The 18632-nt window shown below is 39.1% G+C and overlaps 1 protein-coding gene across 3 annotated transcripts in view; it reads left to right on the top strand.

The window, feature by feature from the left end:
• Nucleotides 1-16465, top strand: part of Sept7 (septin 7) — an 87296-nt gene extending 70831 nt beyond the window's left edge. For all 3 annotated transcript variants that reach the window (XM_005397770.2, XM_013521220.1, XM_005397771.2), the window contains exons 10-14: nt 1517-1568; nt 2834-2959; nt 11184-11319; nt 14288-14427; nt 15405-16465. In XM_005397770.2, the coding sequence (XP_005397827.1) occupies nt 1517-1568; nt 2834-2959; nt 11184-11319; nt 14288-14427; nt 15405-15444 (494 nt within the window). In that variant the 3' untranslated portion in view covers nt 15445-16465. The remainder of the gene's footprint in view (nt 1-1516; nt 1569-2833; nt 2960-11183; nt 11320-14287; nt 14428-15404) is intronic.
• The last annotated feature ends 2167 nt before the right edge of the window (nt 16466-18632 follow it).

The following is an 18632-nucleotide window of genomic DNA, read 5'->3' as shown; positions in this document are numbered from 1 at the left end:
AGATTTTCAAGGGTAGCTCTAATTTCATTTTCCTTTCATCTCATTTTCCTTATAAGTACAATCCTGTTCTGCAGACCTCACATCCTACTAAGTTGGGCAAGTATGTATTAAATCCTAAAGCTGTGGTACATTAGAAGTCAGCCTGTCCCTGCTCAATGCTCTGTCCCTACTCCATCAAGTCAGTTTCCGGTTTGGTTTGGTTTGTTTGAAAACATACTTAATTCAGGAGTTGTTTTTGTTGTTTATAACCTGGTCTTAAAATGCCTTCCAAGGGAGCTAAATGAACCCTTTGATATGGAGGAGTTTGGAGAAACTTTCATCTGAGTTTCAAATGGGTCAGAGGCTCTCAGAAATGATGGGAAATGTTTATGAGCCCAGTTAAAACATTTACCATCTCTTTCCTCAAGACAGAAGTCATGTTTTGGTGTCATATCTTTAGAGTAAAACATTTTTTTTATTTTGTTTAGGCAGGCAAGTGCTTGTGCTGCTGAGCTATATCTCCAGCCCCTTTCTTTTGGACACAGGATCTTGCTATGTAGTTGAGAGTAGCCTTGAATTCACTATGTAGCACAGGCTCTTCTCGAACTCATGGCAATCCTCCTGCCTCAGCTGCTACAATAAAAATTGTTATTAAGTGCTACAATAAAAATATTATTAAGAGATCTTCTTTACTAGTTTTGTAAAGAATTTTAAATACCAGTTAAATCTTAGGTGTAACACCAACCCCTTAGAAGTCCTCTTTGAAGTAGATGTGCTTTCTCAAATTTATCATATTGACTTAACCTAATATTTAATCTTGCGAGTTGAAGTCATGGTTGTTTTAATTATTTGTTGGTATTATTTTGAACAGTTCTGTAATTTTTAAGGTCTCGTTCCAAGTTGCTGCTCTTCTCCGTGACTTTCCCCACCAGTAACCCTGTCCTTTGTGCCCAGCTGTGTCCTACCTAGGAGCCTGTCCTTGCAGGCCTGAGGCTTTAGAACTTAACTGGCTCTTAGAAGTCTGCCCTGGAGAGTTTGCTTTCTGTCTCTAGTTTGTTCTGCTCCTCCTCTCCCCAGCTCCCAAGTAATGTTCCTATTGATACATTTTTTAAAAATGAAGAATCTTACAGTTCTTGCGTGCCTTTTTTGGGGGGTGAGAGGGTCATCTCTTATATAAAATGATTTCTCCCCTTACCTACACTACTGAGTTTTTAAAATATATTTTATTATAGAATAAATATATTTTCTGCCAATAATGAAAAAATACATGCTTTCCCCTTTAAAATTTTCAAAATTGTTTCCTTCCACAGAGCTCATTTGGTAGGTTTATGAAACTATCACTGAAGTTGTACCTGTAATAAAGTAGCACTGTTGTGCAATTATCTGTCATTCCCTTGAGCACTAAAATAGTATCAAGCTTTAATGAAAAATTGATCTGAGCAGTTCCAGACACTCTTTCACCCCCAAGAGCCTATGAAATTTTCTTTGAGAAGGCTGGGTTTACTTGCAATAATATATGTGAATTTTTTTCTTACAGTTGAAAATGGTGAACATTGTGATTTTACAATTCTAAGAAATATGTTGATAAGGTAAGTCTGAACAGTGAGGAGGTAGCCTAAGGCTTTTTGCCCTAATAAAGTCACAGTTGGACAGCTTTGCTTTTTGCTTTTGTAAGTATAGCTAATTTAAATTGGTGTCTTCATTCTAGCAATGAAGTAAGTACTGCATGGAGATAATTTGTGTTCTTTTTCCAAAGTTAAGTCATCAGCAAAACACAAAATAGGTTAAATGGCTAGAGGTATAAAGGGGCACTGGTCTCTGTACCCTCACACTTCATGTGAAGATTAAATACCGAAATAGGCCTGGAAAGTGGGAAAGACTCTTGTTTTTGGAAAAGGTGAAAAGTGTGGAGAAACGATGGAAGGAAAGGTTAGCTTGTGAGTCAAAAGCAGGACTCTGTGTGTTAAACGGTGCACACGGCAGCACTGGTGAGTGGCGTATTGTTATGTGCTGGGACACCATGGACAGAACCAGTCTCCCCAACGAGGAAGCCTGCCTGCTGACAGAGGAGACAGGCAGCAAGGCCCCTGGGGAGGGGCCAGGGCGTGGGAAATGCTTAAGGAGACAGGCGGGAAGCCAAGTGAACCGCCTCGTGCCCATGCGAACATACCTAGTCTGCTGGTCTCCCTTGCTCTCAGGCCTCCAGGTGGGGATGCCTGTCAGCAGTAAGCAAGTGTCGTTTTCACGCTGCGCCTTGCTTTCCCACCACAGCGGTTTCTTTAGCTGTAGAGGTAAAGAACACTGCCCTGGTAAAAGGCCAGCTCACGCCCCCTTCAGCATCTCCCGCCATTGAGGAACCAGAGAATCATCTCACATGAATTGTGTAGCTGACCCCCTGTGTACTGATTCTATATATGGAAATGCTGGAAGCAGCATTTTGTTTAATCACAATGGCACATTTGTTGGACAGTTTGAATAAACAGAAATTGATACTGTATTAAGATTTTTCAGATGGAAAACAATTTAGTATGTGAGCTGAATTGTCCCTTCATATTAACCTACTAAAAATTGTGATCTTATTTCCTTCGTAAATGCTTAAGGAAAAGCAGTTTCTTACAGATCATATGAACTTCAGTGGTAGAGAATCAAGTCTCCCTTTAATAAAATGAAATACAGGTATATACTATAAAGGAAAACACTCTTGTAGAAATTATGTCTTTTAGTAATTGAGTGACTTATGGCTCATGAAATCTCACGTGGATGTAAATTTAAGTCTAAACTTCTTGTTTCGGTAAAGCTTTGATTCGACACCAAAGCTACTTTAATAGAAGGAACCTCTTGCTCTTTATGACAGGACGCACATGCAGGACTTGAAAGATGTCACCAACAACGTGCACTATGAGAACTACAGGAGCAGAAAGCTGGCAGCTGTCACTTACAACGGAGTGGACAACAACAAGAACAAAGGGCAGCTCACCAAGTAAGCACGCGGGTCCTCCTCCAGGTCGGGCAGTGCTCCCGCGGGCAGGCGCTGTACGGTCATTTTCATCAGATTCCTCCTTGTTACTCATTACAGAATTTGGGTAATGTTCTCTATGCACAGCAGTAGAAAACTATTTTGGTAAGCTTGTTTTGGCATCTACATATTACTGGGTTGGTTTGTTTTGTTTTTTTTTTTGTCTTGTTCTTTAACTATAAAAGCTATTCATTCTCTTCTGCTCATTTACCATTGCCGTTCTAATCCACACACTGCACATACAGTAGAATTCCAGTTAGGAATCAGATAGTCCTTTTAGCAAGTACATTTTTCTGAGGAAAGATAGTAGTTATTACCAAGATCTCTTAAGCCCCACTTTACATTGAAGTTAGTATCCTGTATCCTGTTTAATAAAAGTAAACATACCGATTCTGCCTTTAGTAGAAGCTTTTTTAAACAAATGATTTTTGAGTAGTTTTCACCAAGATTATGTAGAAACAGGGATAGGACCAAACGAAAGGAGTGGTTAGATGCATACAGCCATGTTCTGCCTCTGTCCATGCCGTGTGTTCCCAAGGAGGACTTAGGTGTCTGCACTGCTTCTGCTGGTTGTGAGAACGGGTGCCTACTGGGCCTGAAGCACTGCCTGCTCAGCTGCTATCTCGAGTTAGGCTGGTTTCTGACGGCAGCAAAGGAGGTGTGTGAGCGGGGCGTGGTGGTACACGCCTGTAACCCTAGCACTTGAGAGGCCGAGGCAGGAGGTTTGCCATGGTTTCAGGACCAGCCTGGACTACACAGTGAAAAACTATGTGAAAATACCTTTAAGAAAAAAAAAAAGACATGTGAGAAAGTTGGTAGCGTTCTTGGGGTATGCCTGTGCCCTGGTTTTTCCTTTATGTGAAATTGTTGAATACCAGAACTATAATGAAAACCATTTTAAATAATTTACATTTGTAATTGGGTATTATCTACTATTAGAAAAGAATCCTGAAGGACTATCTATATAAATAGGAAATAAATAATTTCTTAAACTAACAGTGTTTTACAGCAGTCAGCACTCCTTCTAATGGCATAGAAAACTGTCCCATTTTTCTGTTTTAAATATAAAATTTAATTTGAGGTAAAATTCACTAAATGACTTCTCTTCTTAGAAAAATTGGGATTGAACAACTTTATTTTGCACAGAAATACAAGGGTCATAATGAAATATGGTTCATAAAATCCTAATCTCCTCTAAATGCATTTTCCTTAACTTGAGGATTTTGTAACTATTTAAAAGAAAAACATACACAAAGCCAATAATACTATAACATATTTAAAGACAAATGTACTACCAGTATATATTTTTCATAAATGTGTACACTTACTTGCTCAATTTTAAAATTTAAACGTGTTCTTTTCCAGAGATAAATTAGTTGTTCTTACATTTCAGACATAAAGCTTTTAAAATTGTGCAGTTGGGGTATTCCTGCTGTTAGGTTCAGGTAAAGTAGTTCAGGGAAAAATAATAAAACTTAAAGACTATCATTAAAATTTATTCAGCATATTTTGTATAAAACTCTGCTTTGTAGGTTTAACTTGAGTTAAAATGTGAGCCAAGTTTAAAACAAAAACAATGCAAGAAGAACCCTATTGGAAATGTATCTCTCTTTATTTTGAAAATGTGTCTCTTAATAAGAGTCATGTCTAAACTTTGCCTATGTCGATAAAGAAGTTCGTACTGTTAAAAAGCAAATTGCCCCAGGAGCTAGCATAGTACTTTATGTTAATAACAAGTAGAAAATAAATGTTTTAAAAGATAAGAGCAACAAGGGAATGGCTCTGATTGAAGAAATAGGCATTTGTTGTGATCTGATAAATTAGCTTTTTATTGAATCATTAACTAGCACATAATAACTTGAAAGAAGTCACTTGGAAGTTTATCCATTGGTTGGACCTTAGGTTGTCCTGAAAATGTTAGCAGTTTTAAAAACATTGTAAATTTTTTTTAAAAATCAGTATTAGTAATTGGTGATGCTTTAGCTCATGTAAGATACTTTTATTTATAGCTAGGTACATGCCTGTTAAAAAGAGAGACTAATGCTGTACTATGGAGGTGTGTGAGCAGGGCGTGGTGGTACACACCTGTACGCAATGTGACTTCAGGCTTCTCCCTGATGCCCTGTATTCCTCTGACAGACTCTCCCTCCACAGCAGTGTGTCCCTTGGGAATTGTACCAGGGACAGCAAGGTTGATGTGGAGAGGATCCTGGAGTAGAAGGGGCAGAGTCATTTAAAAAAGAAAATTGCAGTTACCTCACCACCTCGCTCTACTGTGTAGCTGAGCTCAGAGGAGCCCCTGCCCCACTGGTCCTAAACACCATGCTTTTAACATCTAAAACCACGTTTTGCCCAGAATATGAACATTTCGGTACTGGGAGGCTGAGATGCCTTCTGGATCCCCAGCACAGCACACTTGTCACTGAAGAAGATGCCTTGAGTGTGCAGTGGGGGAGAGGACAGGGTTGTGTTCTGCCAGGCGAGAGAAGGGCTGTGTGACCTGGGAATGTGCAGGCAGTAACTGTAGGCAAGAATTTGTCTGAAAATTGAGCTTCTAAAAGTCGGTTCTTTTAAAACTCCCCATGCTTGAATAACTTGAAGGATTTCATGTAGATCCCCAGTTTTAAAACCACTAAACTAGTCAATTTGGTCCCTTTGAAAGGACATGATGTATGTGGTATCTAAGTGTAGGACATACCATCTGTGGGCAATTTGAGAAAAACAAAACTGATAATAATGTCATTTGTTTACCTATTGATTGCCTATGCACCTGTCTTTTTACTGCCCTTAATACTTCTGCACATGCACACATGTATATTTGAATATTCACATATATTCACAGTATGTGTGGGGGTGGGTATGTGTGTATGTAAACTTACTCAAAGTTTGTATTATAAGTAAATTAACCTTTATAGGTAATACACAGTTCGTAAAGTATGAATCTCACTTTGGTGTAGAATACACGCTGAACTTATTTTTAAAAATTAGACATTGAATAGTAAGTAGATGAATGTATATTTAATTTTCTGAGTCAGACTGCAGAATGTACTGGCCATGAAATAAAAATAAAAATACTTAGTGTGGCTGCCTTCTTGACTTAAAGAAGAAGGTGTCTTCTACAGTTCTGTGTGGAGGGAGGTAGTCTGGCTGGAAGTCAGAGAAAGGAACCTCCATGTCTAAAAGGACTGAGCAAGGGTTGTAAAGGAAAGCGGACCAGAGGTGGCTGGGTGCAAATTCAGGTCTTGTGATCCCTAGCAAGGGTAGAACTGATGTGTTTTTGCTAATCTGCTTCATAGTTTTGTTTACTTCTTCCTTCTGTGATCTTCTTGTATCTTTTTTCTTAAAATCACATTTGATTGATGACTTTTTCTGAACTATTGTCTGTCATTGCACCAATTAACATTGTTGACATTCTGCTCCAGACCAGGTACCCTCTTATTACCCCTTTGGTTTGTTTTATTTTTTATTTTGTTTTTTTTCCGGTACCGGGAATCAAACTCACAACCTTGTGCTTGCCAGGCAGGCGCAGTGCCTCTGAGCTAAATCCCCAGCCGCATTCCTTTGGTTTGATTTTTCCATTTTCTGTAACCTTCTCCACCTTTCATCTGGGAAAGCTTTTTAAGTAGCCAAGTTCTTAGAAATGATGGAAAGTTACAGCTTCCAAAAGCTGATCCTCAGAATGCTTGATACATGACAAAATTTTCCTCTAAAGAGAGGGACAGTTTTCTGAAAATCACCAGGTGTAGGCTGAAGCAGAAGTGATGGCGCCCAGGAGCTCAAGACCAGCCCAGGGAGCATAAGGAGAACTCATTCTGAAAACACATTTTAAAAAAATTTCCTGGCCGGGCATGGTGGTGCACACCTATAATCCCAGCACTTGGGAGGCTGAGGCAGGAGGATCGTTGTGAGTTCGAGACCAGCCTGGGCTACAAAGTAAACTCAAGGCCAGCCTGGGCTGCATAGCTAGACCCTGTCTCAAAAAGCCAAAAAAAAAATTTTTTTTTTCTAAAAATTATGTTTTTCCAAAACACTAAATTTATTCAGTTATGTCTCTTTTAACTCTTTGTTCACATTCCTCTCATAAAAAAAATACAATGATAGTTTTTGGAATTCTGTCTTGTCCATGTTTGATTTTAATGCTCTCACTTGGCAAAGTAAAATATTATTGATAACTATTCTTTCCCAAACTTTTCGGGAAGTTTTGTTAGTCCTTAAAATCTCTGTTTTTTATTTGTTTGTTTTTTTGTTTTTTTGAGACAGGATGTCTCTGTATAATTCAGGCTGCGCCAGAACTCACTATAGCCCAGGCTGGCCTTGAACTTTGCAGCAGGCCTCGTATCTTAGCCTCCTAAGTGCTGATTACAGGCATGCGCCACCGTGACTGGCTTGAAGTATCTTTAAATGAAATTCCTCTGCACATTTTTGTGTAAAAACTGCAACTTGTTTAAATACCCAGTACCTCTCTAAGCATTGGCACAGATGGTCTTTCTGCTTAGTGTGCTCTTCAGAACGGACCATGTGCACAGATAACCGACACACGGGTCAGGTAGAACCTCGCAAAGCCCAGCTCAGGTGGCCCTTCCGTGCTTCTGTCACTGGATACATGAAAGGGTAGTAGAATTATACTCTACAAAGAGAACCCTAGAAGAAATCGTTACATTATTTGGAGATTTCATTTTGATATGCAGGTTATGTTACAGGCTTTTTTCTTCTTTGCCTTTTACCAGACTTTTTATGTGATTTACTAAGTTGCTGTTAATTTCTCTGACAAGTTTAGGTTTATAACCTTTTAGCATATCTGTTGGGGGAAGAATTTCCCAATAAAAAGCAGACAGGCAGTAGTATAACTTAAATGGTTTTTCCAGTTGTCTAATAAAATTTTTTCTTGGGGGAAAAAAATAGTAAATGTCATGAGAAAAAAGTGATCTTTTTTCCTGTGTTTTCTGCACTGGAAGCTCAGTTTTGTCTTACAGTTTTTAAAATATCACTTTGTTAAAGATATTGAAAGTGGAGTGCTAATTAATTTAAAATTAAAGAGATTTGAAGTCTTTTTTTTTTCTAATGAGAAGCTTCCAAAAATCTGGTTTAGGTGTATGTAAATATTTCCTCCTATTACTTGAAGAGCAGTTCATTTGGTCAGGAGTCAAGTATTTTTACAAGGCTAAAAAAAGTATCTCAAATGTCAAATAGTGCAAATTTCTTTTGAAAGTGCACATATTTAATAGATGTAAAACGTTGGACAGGCTGTCAAGATAATTGCACACCCTGTTTACTTTTGTAATAATATGGAATCATGATTACTAACAGAATTTGGGAAATAAAATAGCTTTATCAAAATTTACCATGAACTTCTGACTTGACAGCATGTACCTCAATTATTTGTGAAAGTTATACGTTCTCCTTTTTCGTGGTTTTTAGTGTTTGAGTGTTAAGTCAAAGGCCTATAACGGTTGCTTTTCCAAAGACATAAGCAGTTTTACTCTGCAGAGATTTTTAATATTTAAATTTTAAATTTAAAAGCAGATTCCAAAACAACATTGTCATGTTTCTCTGCAGTGTCTTGTTTTCCCCCAAGAGTCATTGAAATAATAATTTAGGTGACAAGGTTTACTCTTGGAAAGGTGGTAGGTACTCTTTTCATGACAAATTACTATGCATTCTTTATATGAATTGCCTGTTCCCTCCCAAGAATAGAGTAAAATCAGTATTTTATACATAGGTTATTATAAGTAGGAATACACATTAAATTTTTAAAACAATCACAAGTTTTCTCTAAAGTCTAATTTTGCATGTATTTAAATATGTGTGTTTTGTTCGTTGTTCTGTGAGTTGAACCCAGGGCCTTGCACTGAGCTGCATCCCTAGCTGTTTATTTTTTGAGATAGTCTTGCTAAATCACTTGGGTCAGCTTTAAACTCCTGAGCCTTTTTGCCTTAACCTCCTGAGTAGCGGGGTTGCAGGCATGTGCTATTGCAAGTGGCTTATTTACTAAGTTTGTTACCTTGAAATTTGTTTTTAAATCCCAGCTGTATTGCTGGATAATCAAAATTGCTTAAAGTGTATCTTCAGTTATAAGACTATCAATCAAAAATAGTCATTAGCGTATTCTTTAGAGCCTAAGAGGGTATTTTAGAAGATTGAGTGAATCATGGAGTTAGAGAATCTTTGAAAATCTTAACAAACCTTTGGGCCCTCTCACTGGAGAAACGCACACACACACTCCACACACCCATACATACACAAAGTGCTGTTTTAGGCAGTTGCCAGCACTCTGCTCAAAAGGCCAGAGGCCCCCCTATGTTGGAAGCAACAGCCATTAACATCAGGAATGTATTAATACATTAATACATCCCTAATGTATTAAGGATCTTGTTAATGTTTAATGAGATGATGATCTTGCATTTGGAGACTTATTTCCTTGGTCTTGCTTGGCTCTTGTGCTAGGTTAATATCCTGGTTTAGTTTCATTTTCAGAATTTATAATTGTACTTGTTTAGGGTAAAAATACTTCAGGTTTGTATAGTATTAGAATTGTTTTCTTTTGCTAAAGAAGTATCCTTGAGTTAAATAACATTTTATTCTAATTTTACTAACTAAAACTATCTTGCTCACAACAATACATCACATCTTTATTCTGCTGCTGCTTCTTCTTCTTCTTCTTCTTCTTCTTCTTCTTCGTCTTCGTCTTCTTCTTCATCTTCTTCATCTTCGTCTTCTTCGTCTTCTTCGTCTTCGTCTTCTTCTTCTTCTTCTTTTTCTTTTTACGGGATACAGGGTTTCTCTATGTAGTTCAGGCTGACCTTAAACTCACCATGTAGCCCAGGCTCATCTCAGACTCAAAGCATTTCTCCTGCCTTAGCCTCCTGAGTGCTGGGATTACAGGTGTGCTCTACCATGCCTGGCTGTTCTTCTTCACTGAGAAAAATTTATCACCAAATTCCCAGCAGGACCTGCCTCTTTTTAGATTGTGCCGGTGATGCGGAGCCCACTTTTCTTTCTGCCCCAGGAGCATAGTAGGGCACCGGCTCTTTGTGATTCTCTTAGTCTTTAATGTACTGGTTTTAACATAAAACTCACCTATGGATATTTGTCAAGAAAATTTTGAAGTCATCGGAAAGCCAGTGGACTTCAATGTCAGTATGAGTGAACTACTTTTAATTATGTGTAATGTCTATTTCCTTACATTTCAAAAATGAGTACTAACATAATTGGTTGTTTTTATCTCGTGTGTGTGTTTTTAAATCACTGAACATATTTAAAGCTTGATGCTGGTATATTTGAGTTACATGAAACAACTTTTCAAGAGCAGTAAAGTTGTAAGAGGCCTAGAAATATCCTGTACACCTAAGTAGTGTTCTAGGTATTGACTGGTAGTGATTTTCAGCATGCCAGTTCAGTTACCAACATAAGTTGTAATTTTGTAGTTAAATATAGTTATAACATCAGTAGTCTTAGAAAAGATTACAATGCATGCAGTTTTAGTAAAACTAAAATTACTTATATTTATCTAATTTCTTTTTTGACAATTTAAAATTTTTATTTCAAGAAAGCATAACATTAAATAAATTTTTCTAGATTTCCATTCTGTGAAAGTATTTTGAAATAAGGTCTTGCTAAGTCACTAAATTGCTCAGGCTGGACTCAAAGATACGATCTTCCTGTCTAGCCTCCCAGAGTGCTAGGATTACAAGTGTGCACCCCCAATACTAGCTTTATGTATCATCATTATAGTTGATGTACACTGGGTTAGGAGAACATTTTCTAACAGTTACCTTGTTTATCTTGGGTCTTTTTTCATAATAATTTACTAGAGATTCAAAGTTAAATACGAAACCTCATGGAAGGAAATTCTTTGTTACAAATATGTTTATAAAAGAGTTTCTGAAGAATTTATGACCCATTTATATAAAACTTAGAATCTCTGTTCTCTGTCACTTAAAATGATATAAATATTTAAAACTTGGCATCCTCCTACCTCAGCCTCCCAGAGTGCTAGGCTTACAGTTGAATGCCATCCATCCTGGCTCACTGTCAGCACTTTTATTTTTTTATTTTGATACCGAATCTCAGTAAGTTGCCCAGGCTTGGCTCAAACTTAGCATTCTCCTACTTGGGCCTCCCAGAGTGGTGGGATTACAATCACGCAGCACCATGCCCAGCTAGCGGTTATTCTTAATGTTCCCACCAGGAGCCCTCTGGCACAGATGGAAGAAGAAAGAAGGGAGCATGTAGCCAAGATGAAGAAGATGGAGATGGAGATGGAGCAGGTGTTTGAGATGAAGGTCAAAGAAAAAGTTCAAAAGCTGAAGGACTCTGAAGCTGAGGTAATCGTTCTGATATTTTACCTCCTAGTCCTCTTTCGGAGATCAGCTCTTTGATCAAATTTATAGGTAGTGTAATCTTTCTACATGCATTTTTTTCAAAATTAATGTGCTAATGTAATAAAACGGAGAAATAAAAGCACTGTGTTTATTATAAAATATACTTAGATATGAAGGGGCTTGGACACAGTAAGAATTACTGGTCAGTTATAATGAGCTATGAAAAACTGTTGAGTTATGAAAAATAAAATTATAAGCCATTTCTTATAAATGAATTAATAAAGTGAGTTTTATGGGGATATACAAATTTAAAATAGGTGACTGTCATTGCCCAGCCTTATTTTATGTGGGTGAAACAGGAAACAACCCTAACTGAACTCAGGGCTCGGACTAGGAGGCGGCGGGGGGACGTGCTGCTGGTAGGGCAGGCAGGCCGTTCCGCCCGGTGTGGAGTTCTCAGGTTGGTGAGGGCGGCAGCAGCCTCCCGGCGGGTGTGTCTGGGAACCCACTAACCAGCAAGGCCGGTGAGGCGTATGGATCAGAAAGCCCTGGCAATGCTCTCTATGACGTGGGCAACCAGAAAGAAAAGATGGAGCAAAGGACGCGCTCAGGTCGGACTCCCTGGGGCAGCTGTTCGCATTGAGGTCTGAGGATAGAACTGCAGGGAAGCCCAACTTGGATCCGAAGCCCAGTGATTTCACTGTGTAACTTAACAGCCATAGGAAATATTTTAACCAGTCTTTCATGATAAAATTTAAGGAGATCCCTGTTTTATGTGGCTCTACTGACATTTAAATATACTAAAAGAAAATTCAGATCCTTTAGTTGAGCTCATTGCTCTTGTGATTACTATAACTAAAACCTTTTTTGACAGGCAGCATAACAAAAGAACTTACATTCCCTGAGGAGAAACAGTGTATGGAGTAAAAACTTTATTCAGTCATCTTGAGGAAATGTTTTTATTCTGCATAACTTCTCTTTCATTGTTGGGCTCCTATAAGATCTTTTAAAAATGCCATTGTCACCTTTGTCCTGAGCTTAATTTATCAGGGGTGAGGAATAAGTCCTCTTGGTTTAAAAGTGGTGTGCCCTGCAGGACTGGCACCCTCCTTGGCACTGGGCAGACAGTGCTTCTAGGCTGTGAATAATTACAAGCATTAAGGTGGTAATTTGGAGATTAAGTTTATTGTTTTTACTCATCAGCCTGTTACTTGAATCTACCACTTTGAGTCTTTACTCCCTCACTAGTTAATAATAATGCGAAGAGCTGACTGATTTGCTTCTACAGCTAAGATTCTATTGGAAATCTAGAAATGGCTTAACTTACATTTGGCATAGACATGGCTTAGGACCAGTTCCTGAGAGTTCGTGTTAGGAATAAATAACTGGAACTGTAGCCGCAGAGCCCTTCAGGACTGGCCTCGGTCACGAGAATGGCAAAGACAGTGTGAGAGGCTGGGTGGAAAGGTGGACCTAGGAGAGGCCCGGGCCGCCTCCTGTCTGCTCGTCCCGTTCCCTGCCCACAGCCCACCTCTTGTTTCACCGAACCTCAGCCAGGATGTGCTCACTAACAGCCTTGTGGTGATAAGTTTAGGGCACAGCTTAGTATTTATGTGTCTATAAAGAAACAAGCATGTAACTGAAGAACCTTGTTTATCCTTGTTTAATACAAGTTATCTCAAATCCATTCTGTTAGAAATAATCTGGGGGCACAGCCTCTGATACCTAGTAGCACAGTGTGTCAGGCACGTTGCTAAGCATCTCGCATGTGGTTGTCGTTCTGTCCACATCACTGCCCTCCTTCCCAGGTAGCTGAGAGGGAGGGTACATTACCTTGGTCAGTAGTGCATAGTCGTAAGCCAGCGTTTCAACCCAGTTATCTCTTTAGCTCACTGTTAAGATAGGGACACCATCCTGCTTTCCACTTATAGAACCTAAACAGCCATGGAAAATGTGCCATGAACTCAAAAGCGTGTCTGACCCCGAGGACTTCTTGAGGCTAGATGATTAGGACCTGTACTTTTACTTAGAGATTGTTTACACCAAAGATAATTACTTGTTTGTAATATATATATGTATGTATGTGTATGTATCTATATCTATATATGTATATATATGCAGATTATATCTCTATATATAGTATAACCCAAATTCAAGATGCTAACTCACTGATAAATCTTCAGTAGAACATAGTTCCTGGACAACTGAAGAGTTTGAATAGACCTTGGGTATTTGATACAATGGGATTTAATCTTTCTTATTTGTCAGCTGTTTTCTTGAGAAATAGATTGACTAGTGCCTTAATGAAATGATTCGACTAATAATCCCTTAGAGTCTGTAGTGACCTTGGTGTTTCCCACCTCTCAGCCAACAGTTTCTTACAGCATTAAATCTCAGAATAGGAAGGAGCGGCTGTGTTAGAGTCACTGGGGCTTGCGGAAAATGCAGGCTTAACACCCAGAGAGTTTAGTTCAGTACGTTTGGATGCGGTGCAGGATTCTGTAGTTGCGCAAGAAATGCTTTCTTTCCCAATTTCCACTTTTTCAGCTTTGAATTAGGAGACTTAGGTTCACATCCTGCATTGCCACTTTCTGGCTCGTGATCTTGGACAAGCCACTTAAATTCTACAACTGTTTCCTCATCTGAACAGTGGAAGCAGTGTGTGTTTTTCTGCTCAACTTCCATCATATTTGGGAGCAAACAATAATAAGTGTCCTTTATAAAGTGCCTCATGAGGATGAGATTGTTGCACTTCTTGCCCTGTTTGTCAAGATGATTGTCTTGGGTCAGTAGTCCTCTGGGTGCCAGGTCCTGCAGCAGGAGAAACTCAGCTGAACGCTTCCCAGGTGGTACCACGCACCTGTAGCAGAATGACCCAACAGCCATACTCCCATGTGTGATCCCGGGATGAATCATTCTTCTGCTCCTGGTTTCTTAAACGTTCTGTTTTATACATTGTGCTGTGATTTAGCTCCAGCGGCGCCATGAGCAAATGAAAAAGAATTTGGAAGCACAGCACAAAGAATTAGAGGAAAAACGTCGTCAGTTTGAGGAAGAGAAAGCAAATTGGGAAGCTCAGCAGCGTATTTTAGAGCAACAGAACTCTTCGAGGTAACTATTGTCAGATTCTTAAGAGATACATATATTAATGAATTGCGACCCTATTTATTTTAACAACATAACATTTAAAAAGCCATCACTGATTATGCATTCCTAGCACAGTGTTTTCATGGGCGAATGCTTTGTGGATGGAGTCATGTGTTCTATACTGTGACAGTATTATTTCAGTACATTTTCCATGACTAATCTTTATAATTGCAATTTAACAGCTTCATAGCATTCTCTTTAACTCAGCATAATTGATTTCTCTCCTCCTCCCCCAGGGGTTGAACACAAACGCAGTTTTCAGTTTTTAATGTGCAAAATTTGAATGACACTACTACAGAGACCATTCTTACATTTAGGGTAGTATTTTAATTGTATTCTTTCTTTAAGGATATCCTTAAGATATCTTAAAGAGGGAGCTAATCAGTTCCTCACTCTTAATTGATACTGATGCAGTACTATTTGTGCCCTGGTTTTCTTTGCTTATCATCCCATTTAAAACTGGAGACTTGGATCCCTGTAAAGATTCTGTGGTGTACCCCTTGCAGCCCAGCACTTTCAAGCTAGACAGCTCTTCTGTCACACTGTCCTTCTGTTAACTTTTTGCCTCAAGAGGAGAAGGTATGCATGTGACAGCAAGGGGCAGTAGGGGCAGAAGGCACTGTTAGTTGGTCGTTTTCAATTTGTGTTATTTCATTTTGGGAAGAAATGAGTAAGGAAATTTTACCATTTGCTTGTGTTCTTTTTTTTTTTTTTTTTCCCTTAGCCTGCTTATCCTTTAATTTTGTCAGCTGTTTGTGTAAGGAAATACTTCTGTAGGCCGACACTGCCTTACTATTTACTTCTAAATCTTCTAATTTTGTAAATGAAAAGGTGGTGTTTGAACAGTGAGCCTGTCAGTGGGCTCAGCTACTGCTACTGTGTATTGTCTTTCATGTTGCTCCCTTGTGCTCATCTGAATTGTTTTCCTTTCATCATTTTAGAACCTTGGAAAAGAACAAGAAGAAAGGAAAGATCTTTTAAACTCTCTCTTGACCACCAGTTACATATTAGTTGCCAATTCGCCAGCTTGGACATCAGTGTTTGTTGGATCCGTTTGACCAATTTGCACCAGTTTTTAAATCCATAATGATGGATTTAACAGCATGACAAAAATTATTTTTTTGTTGTTCTTGATGGAATTAAGATGCCTTGAATTGTCTAGGGTGTTGTGTACTTAGAAAATAACAGCTCTAAGTACCTTTCTACATTTTCTTCTTTTTTTTATTATTATTAAACAGATGTCTTCAATTTAATGCAAGAGAACATTTTACTGTTGTACAATCATGTTCTGGTGGTTTGATTGTTTACAGGATATTCCAAAATAAAAGGACTCTGGAAGGTTTTCATTGAGGATAAATTGCCATAATATGATACAAACTATGCTTCTCTATGATAATTATAATACAGAGGTTCCATTCAGTGCAGCCTATACAATAATGTAATTTAGTCTAACACAGTTGACCCTATTTTTTGACACTTCCATTGTTTAAAAGTACACATGGAAAAAAAACCTATATGCTTACAGTGCACCTAGAGCTTTTTTATAACAACCTTTTTGTTTGTTTGTTTGTTTTGGATTCTTTTAAGTATATATTATTCTCATTTAGTGCTCTCTTTAGCCAGAATCTCATTACTGCTTCATTTTTGTAATAACATTTAATTTAGATATTTTCCATGTATTGGCCCTGCTAAAATAGAATATAGCATCTTTCATATGGTAGAAACCAACAAGGAAACTTTCCTTTAACTCCCTTTTTACACTTTATGGTAAGTAGCAGGGGGGAAATGCATTTATAGATCATTTCTAGGCAAATCGTGAAGCTAACGACCAACCTGTTTCTACCTATACACAGTCTCTTTATTTTACTAGAAGTGGACATCATGGCCTCCTGAGAAGAAAAAGTCACCATTCTGCATTTAGCTGTATCCATATATTGCATTTCTGTATTTTTGTTTGTATTGTAAAAAATTCACATAATAAACAATGTTGTGATGTAATAGAGTGCAGAGTCCTGAGTATTCCACAGCAATGCACGAGAGTAGAACATGTTTTAGGAAAAACTTCCCGGTTTGAATTTGCCGCCTCCACAGTGGCATCTCTATGTGTCAGTCTCATGGAGATTGCGTATGTGCAGTCTCCAGAGAGTCTACATCTGTAACTGTCACTGTCTCACTAACACATAAAATAAGCTGAGGCTGATTTCCAGCTTACTCATAGTAGGTGTACCCCCAAGTTCCTGGGGGCTGACACTTTTTGAACAGGGAAGAGGGTGGTGTAATTTCACTGAGGTGAAAGTGTTTTACCATGTCTGTTTACTTTTTAAATTAATGACCTAGGAAGAAGTAAATGAATGTTTGTTGTAATTAACTAATGCTTTTAATTCAGAGGCTAAAGGATTTTCAAAAAACAGTATGCTTGAAAGTATTGCCTTCCAAAGATATTTAGATCTGAATTTTAAAATGTATTAGGAAAATTACTCTAACAGAATCTTGACTTCACCTAAAAATTGTCCCCAGGTAACTTTTAAAAGTAGATCTCATAATACATTCAAAATACCATTATGGCTATCACTGGTTAAAAATTGCCATGGGAGTTCTGTTAGTCTTAAAATGGTACCTGCTTCTGGACAACAGTATGGCTCTTTAAAAACAAACTGCAGTGGGAGCTTGTGTTTACTACAGCAGAGTGTTCGAGACCTACCAGAAGTAGGAAGGCTAAGGTCAGGGTTCAAGAATGACAACAGCAAGGATTTTTTGGTTTGATATTTTCAGGGTTCTTTGGTTCCTGTGTTAGGAGAGATTGAGTTAACAGCCCCTAGTCAAAAAGATTCTGAATTTGGAGAGGCAAAATGAAAAAGTTTGTATCGACGGTCTGCCTCACTGGGGAGGTACTGCTGCTTCCGGGAAAAATTCCATTTTAATATTGTGTATTATGTATTGCTAAGATACCTTTATTCTTGCATCCAAGTGAAGGTTCCCATAAGCCTTACCCACGTTGTGCACAGGGCTGTACCAGAACCTGGGGGAAGGTCCTTGTGATGTTACTACATCTCCTGACTGTTGACTACAGGGTTTTCTCACACACCGAGGGCTATTCTTCTGTATGGCCTGTGGATTTCTGTGATTTTCTTGCTGCTAATCAAGTGGGATTGGCCAATTGGTGTTTAGCACCAATCCTGTTGAAGTGCTTGGTCACCTGATAGTAGAGTTTTATTGCCACCTAGTGGAATGGAATTAAATTATTTCCTTATCAGATCCACATTTAACAGGGTCTGTTGATAATAAATTATTTACGCACTCATTTCTGTGTAGCTCAGATTATAACCTTGAAAGCGGAAAAGATACAGACTTGCCATTTGAATTCTTGAGCTAGATGTCACATTACCACCTAAACATTGTGACCTGGTGTACCTTTCACATGTTTTATCCTCTTGGGGAAACTGAGGCAGGAACGGAAGTCAGTTGAGAAAACAAAGCTGGATCTGTGCAAGTGCAGCAAGACACAAGCACTGCCTTGGAGGTCACCTGGGCCTGTGTCTCCAAACCTGATCCTGCTTCCTTCGCCACGTATCTCCCAGTGTGTGTCATAGCTGTGCGTCTTCATAAAGGTTCATATGGAAGAGTGCTGCAATGCTGCCATGAATACTGTAAGACAGCTCTGAGGAGGGAATTAAAGGGCTCGCTCCCCAGGCCCCAGTGGATTGCTAGCTCGCCTCCGGTGCTGTGGGCCACAGCTGGTAACAGTCAGTACTCAGTGGCTGCTGCGTCCCCTGAGGAAGGGCCAGCTGAAGCCTCTGTGGTGTCCTATGAGGTTTGAAAGAAGAGTTTGCCTCTCCAATAGACTGAAGTTCTTTCTCGTGAACAACTTGGGAGTGGGAGCCCCTGTACTCCCTGAGGGGCTCAGGCGCTGTGTGGGTTCTGGTTCCAGCTCCATTCCTCTTTTTTTCTGGGTTTGTTTCCTCAGCTCGAAGGTAGAGCCCGTCCCTCCTCTGCTGGTTCAGGGTTCGTATTCCAGTTGTGACCGTGCCCGTAAGGGTCCCCGGGCCTCGGGACTCCCTCCTCCGCAGGGGCAGGGCCGTGGTGGTTCTGCTGGGCCACAGGACACGCTTCCTTTTTCAGAAGAGCGCCTGGAGCCACAAGCCAGGACCTGCTTCTTTATACATAGAGTT

The sequence above is a fragment of the Chinchilla lanigera genome, unplaced genomic scaffold, assembly GCF_000276665.1.
Source record: "Chinchilla lanigera isolate Chin_1 unplaced genomic scaffold, ChiLan1.0 scaffold00059, whole genome shotgun sequence".
Lineage (NCBI taxonomy): Eukaryota > Metazoa > Chordata > Mammalia > Rodentia > Chinchillidae > Chinchilla > Chinchilla lanigera.
Note: the sequence above shows the minus strand (reverse complement) of the source record. Positions and strands in the feature narration are given on the sequence as shown.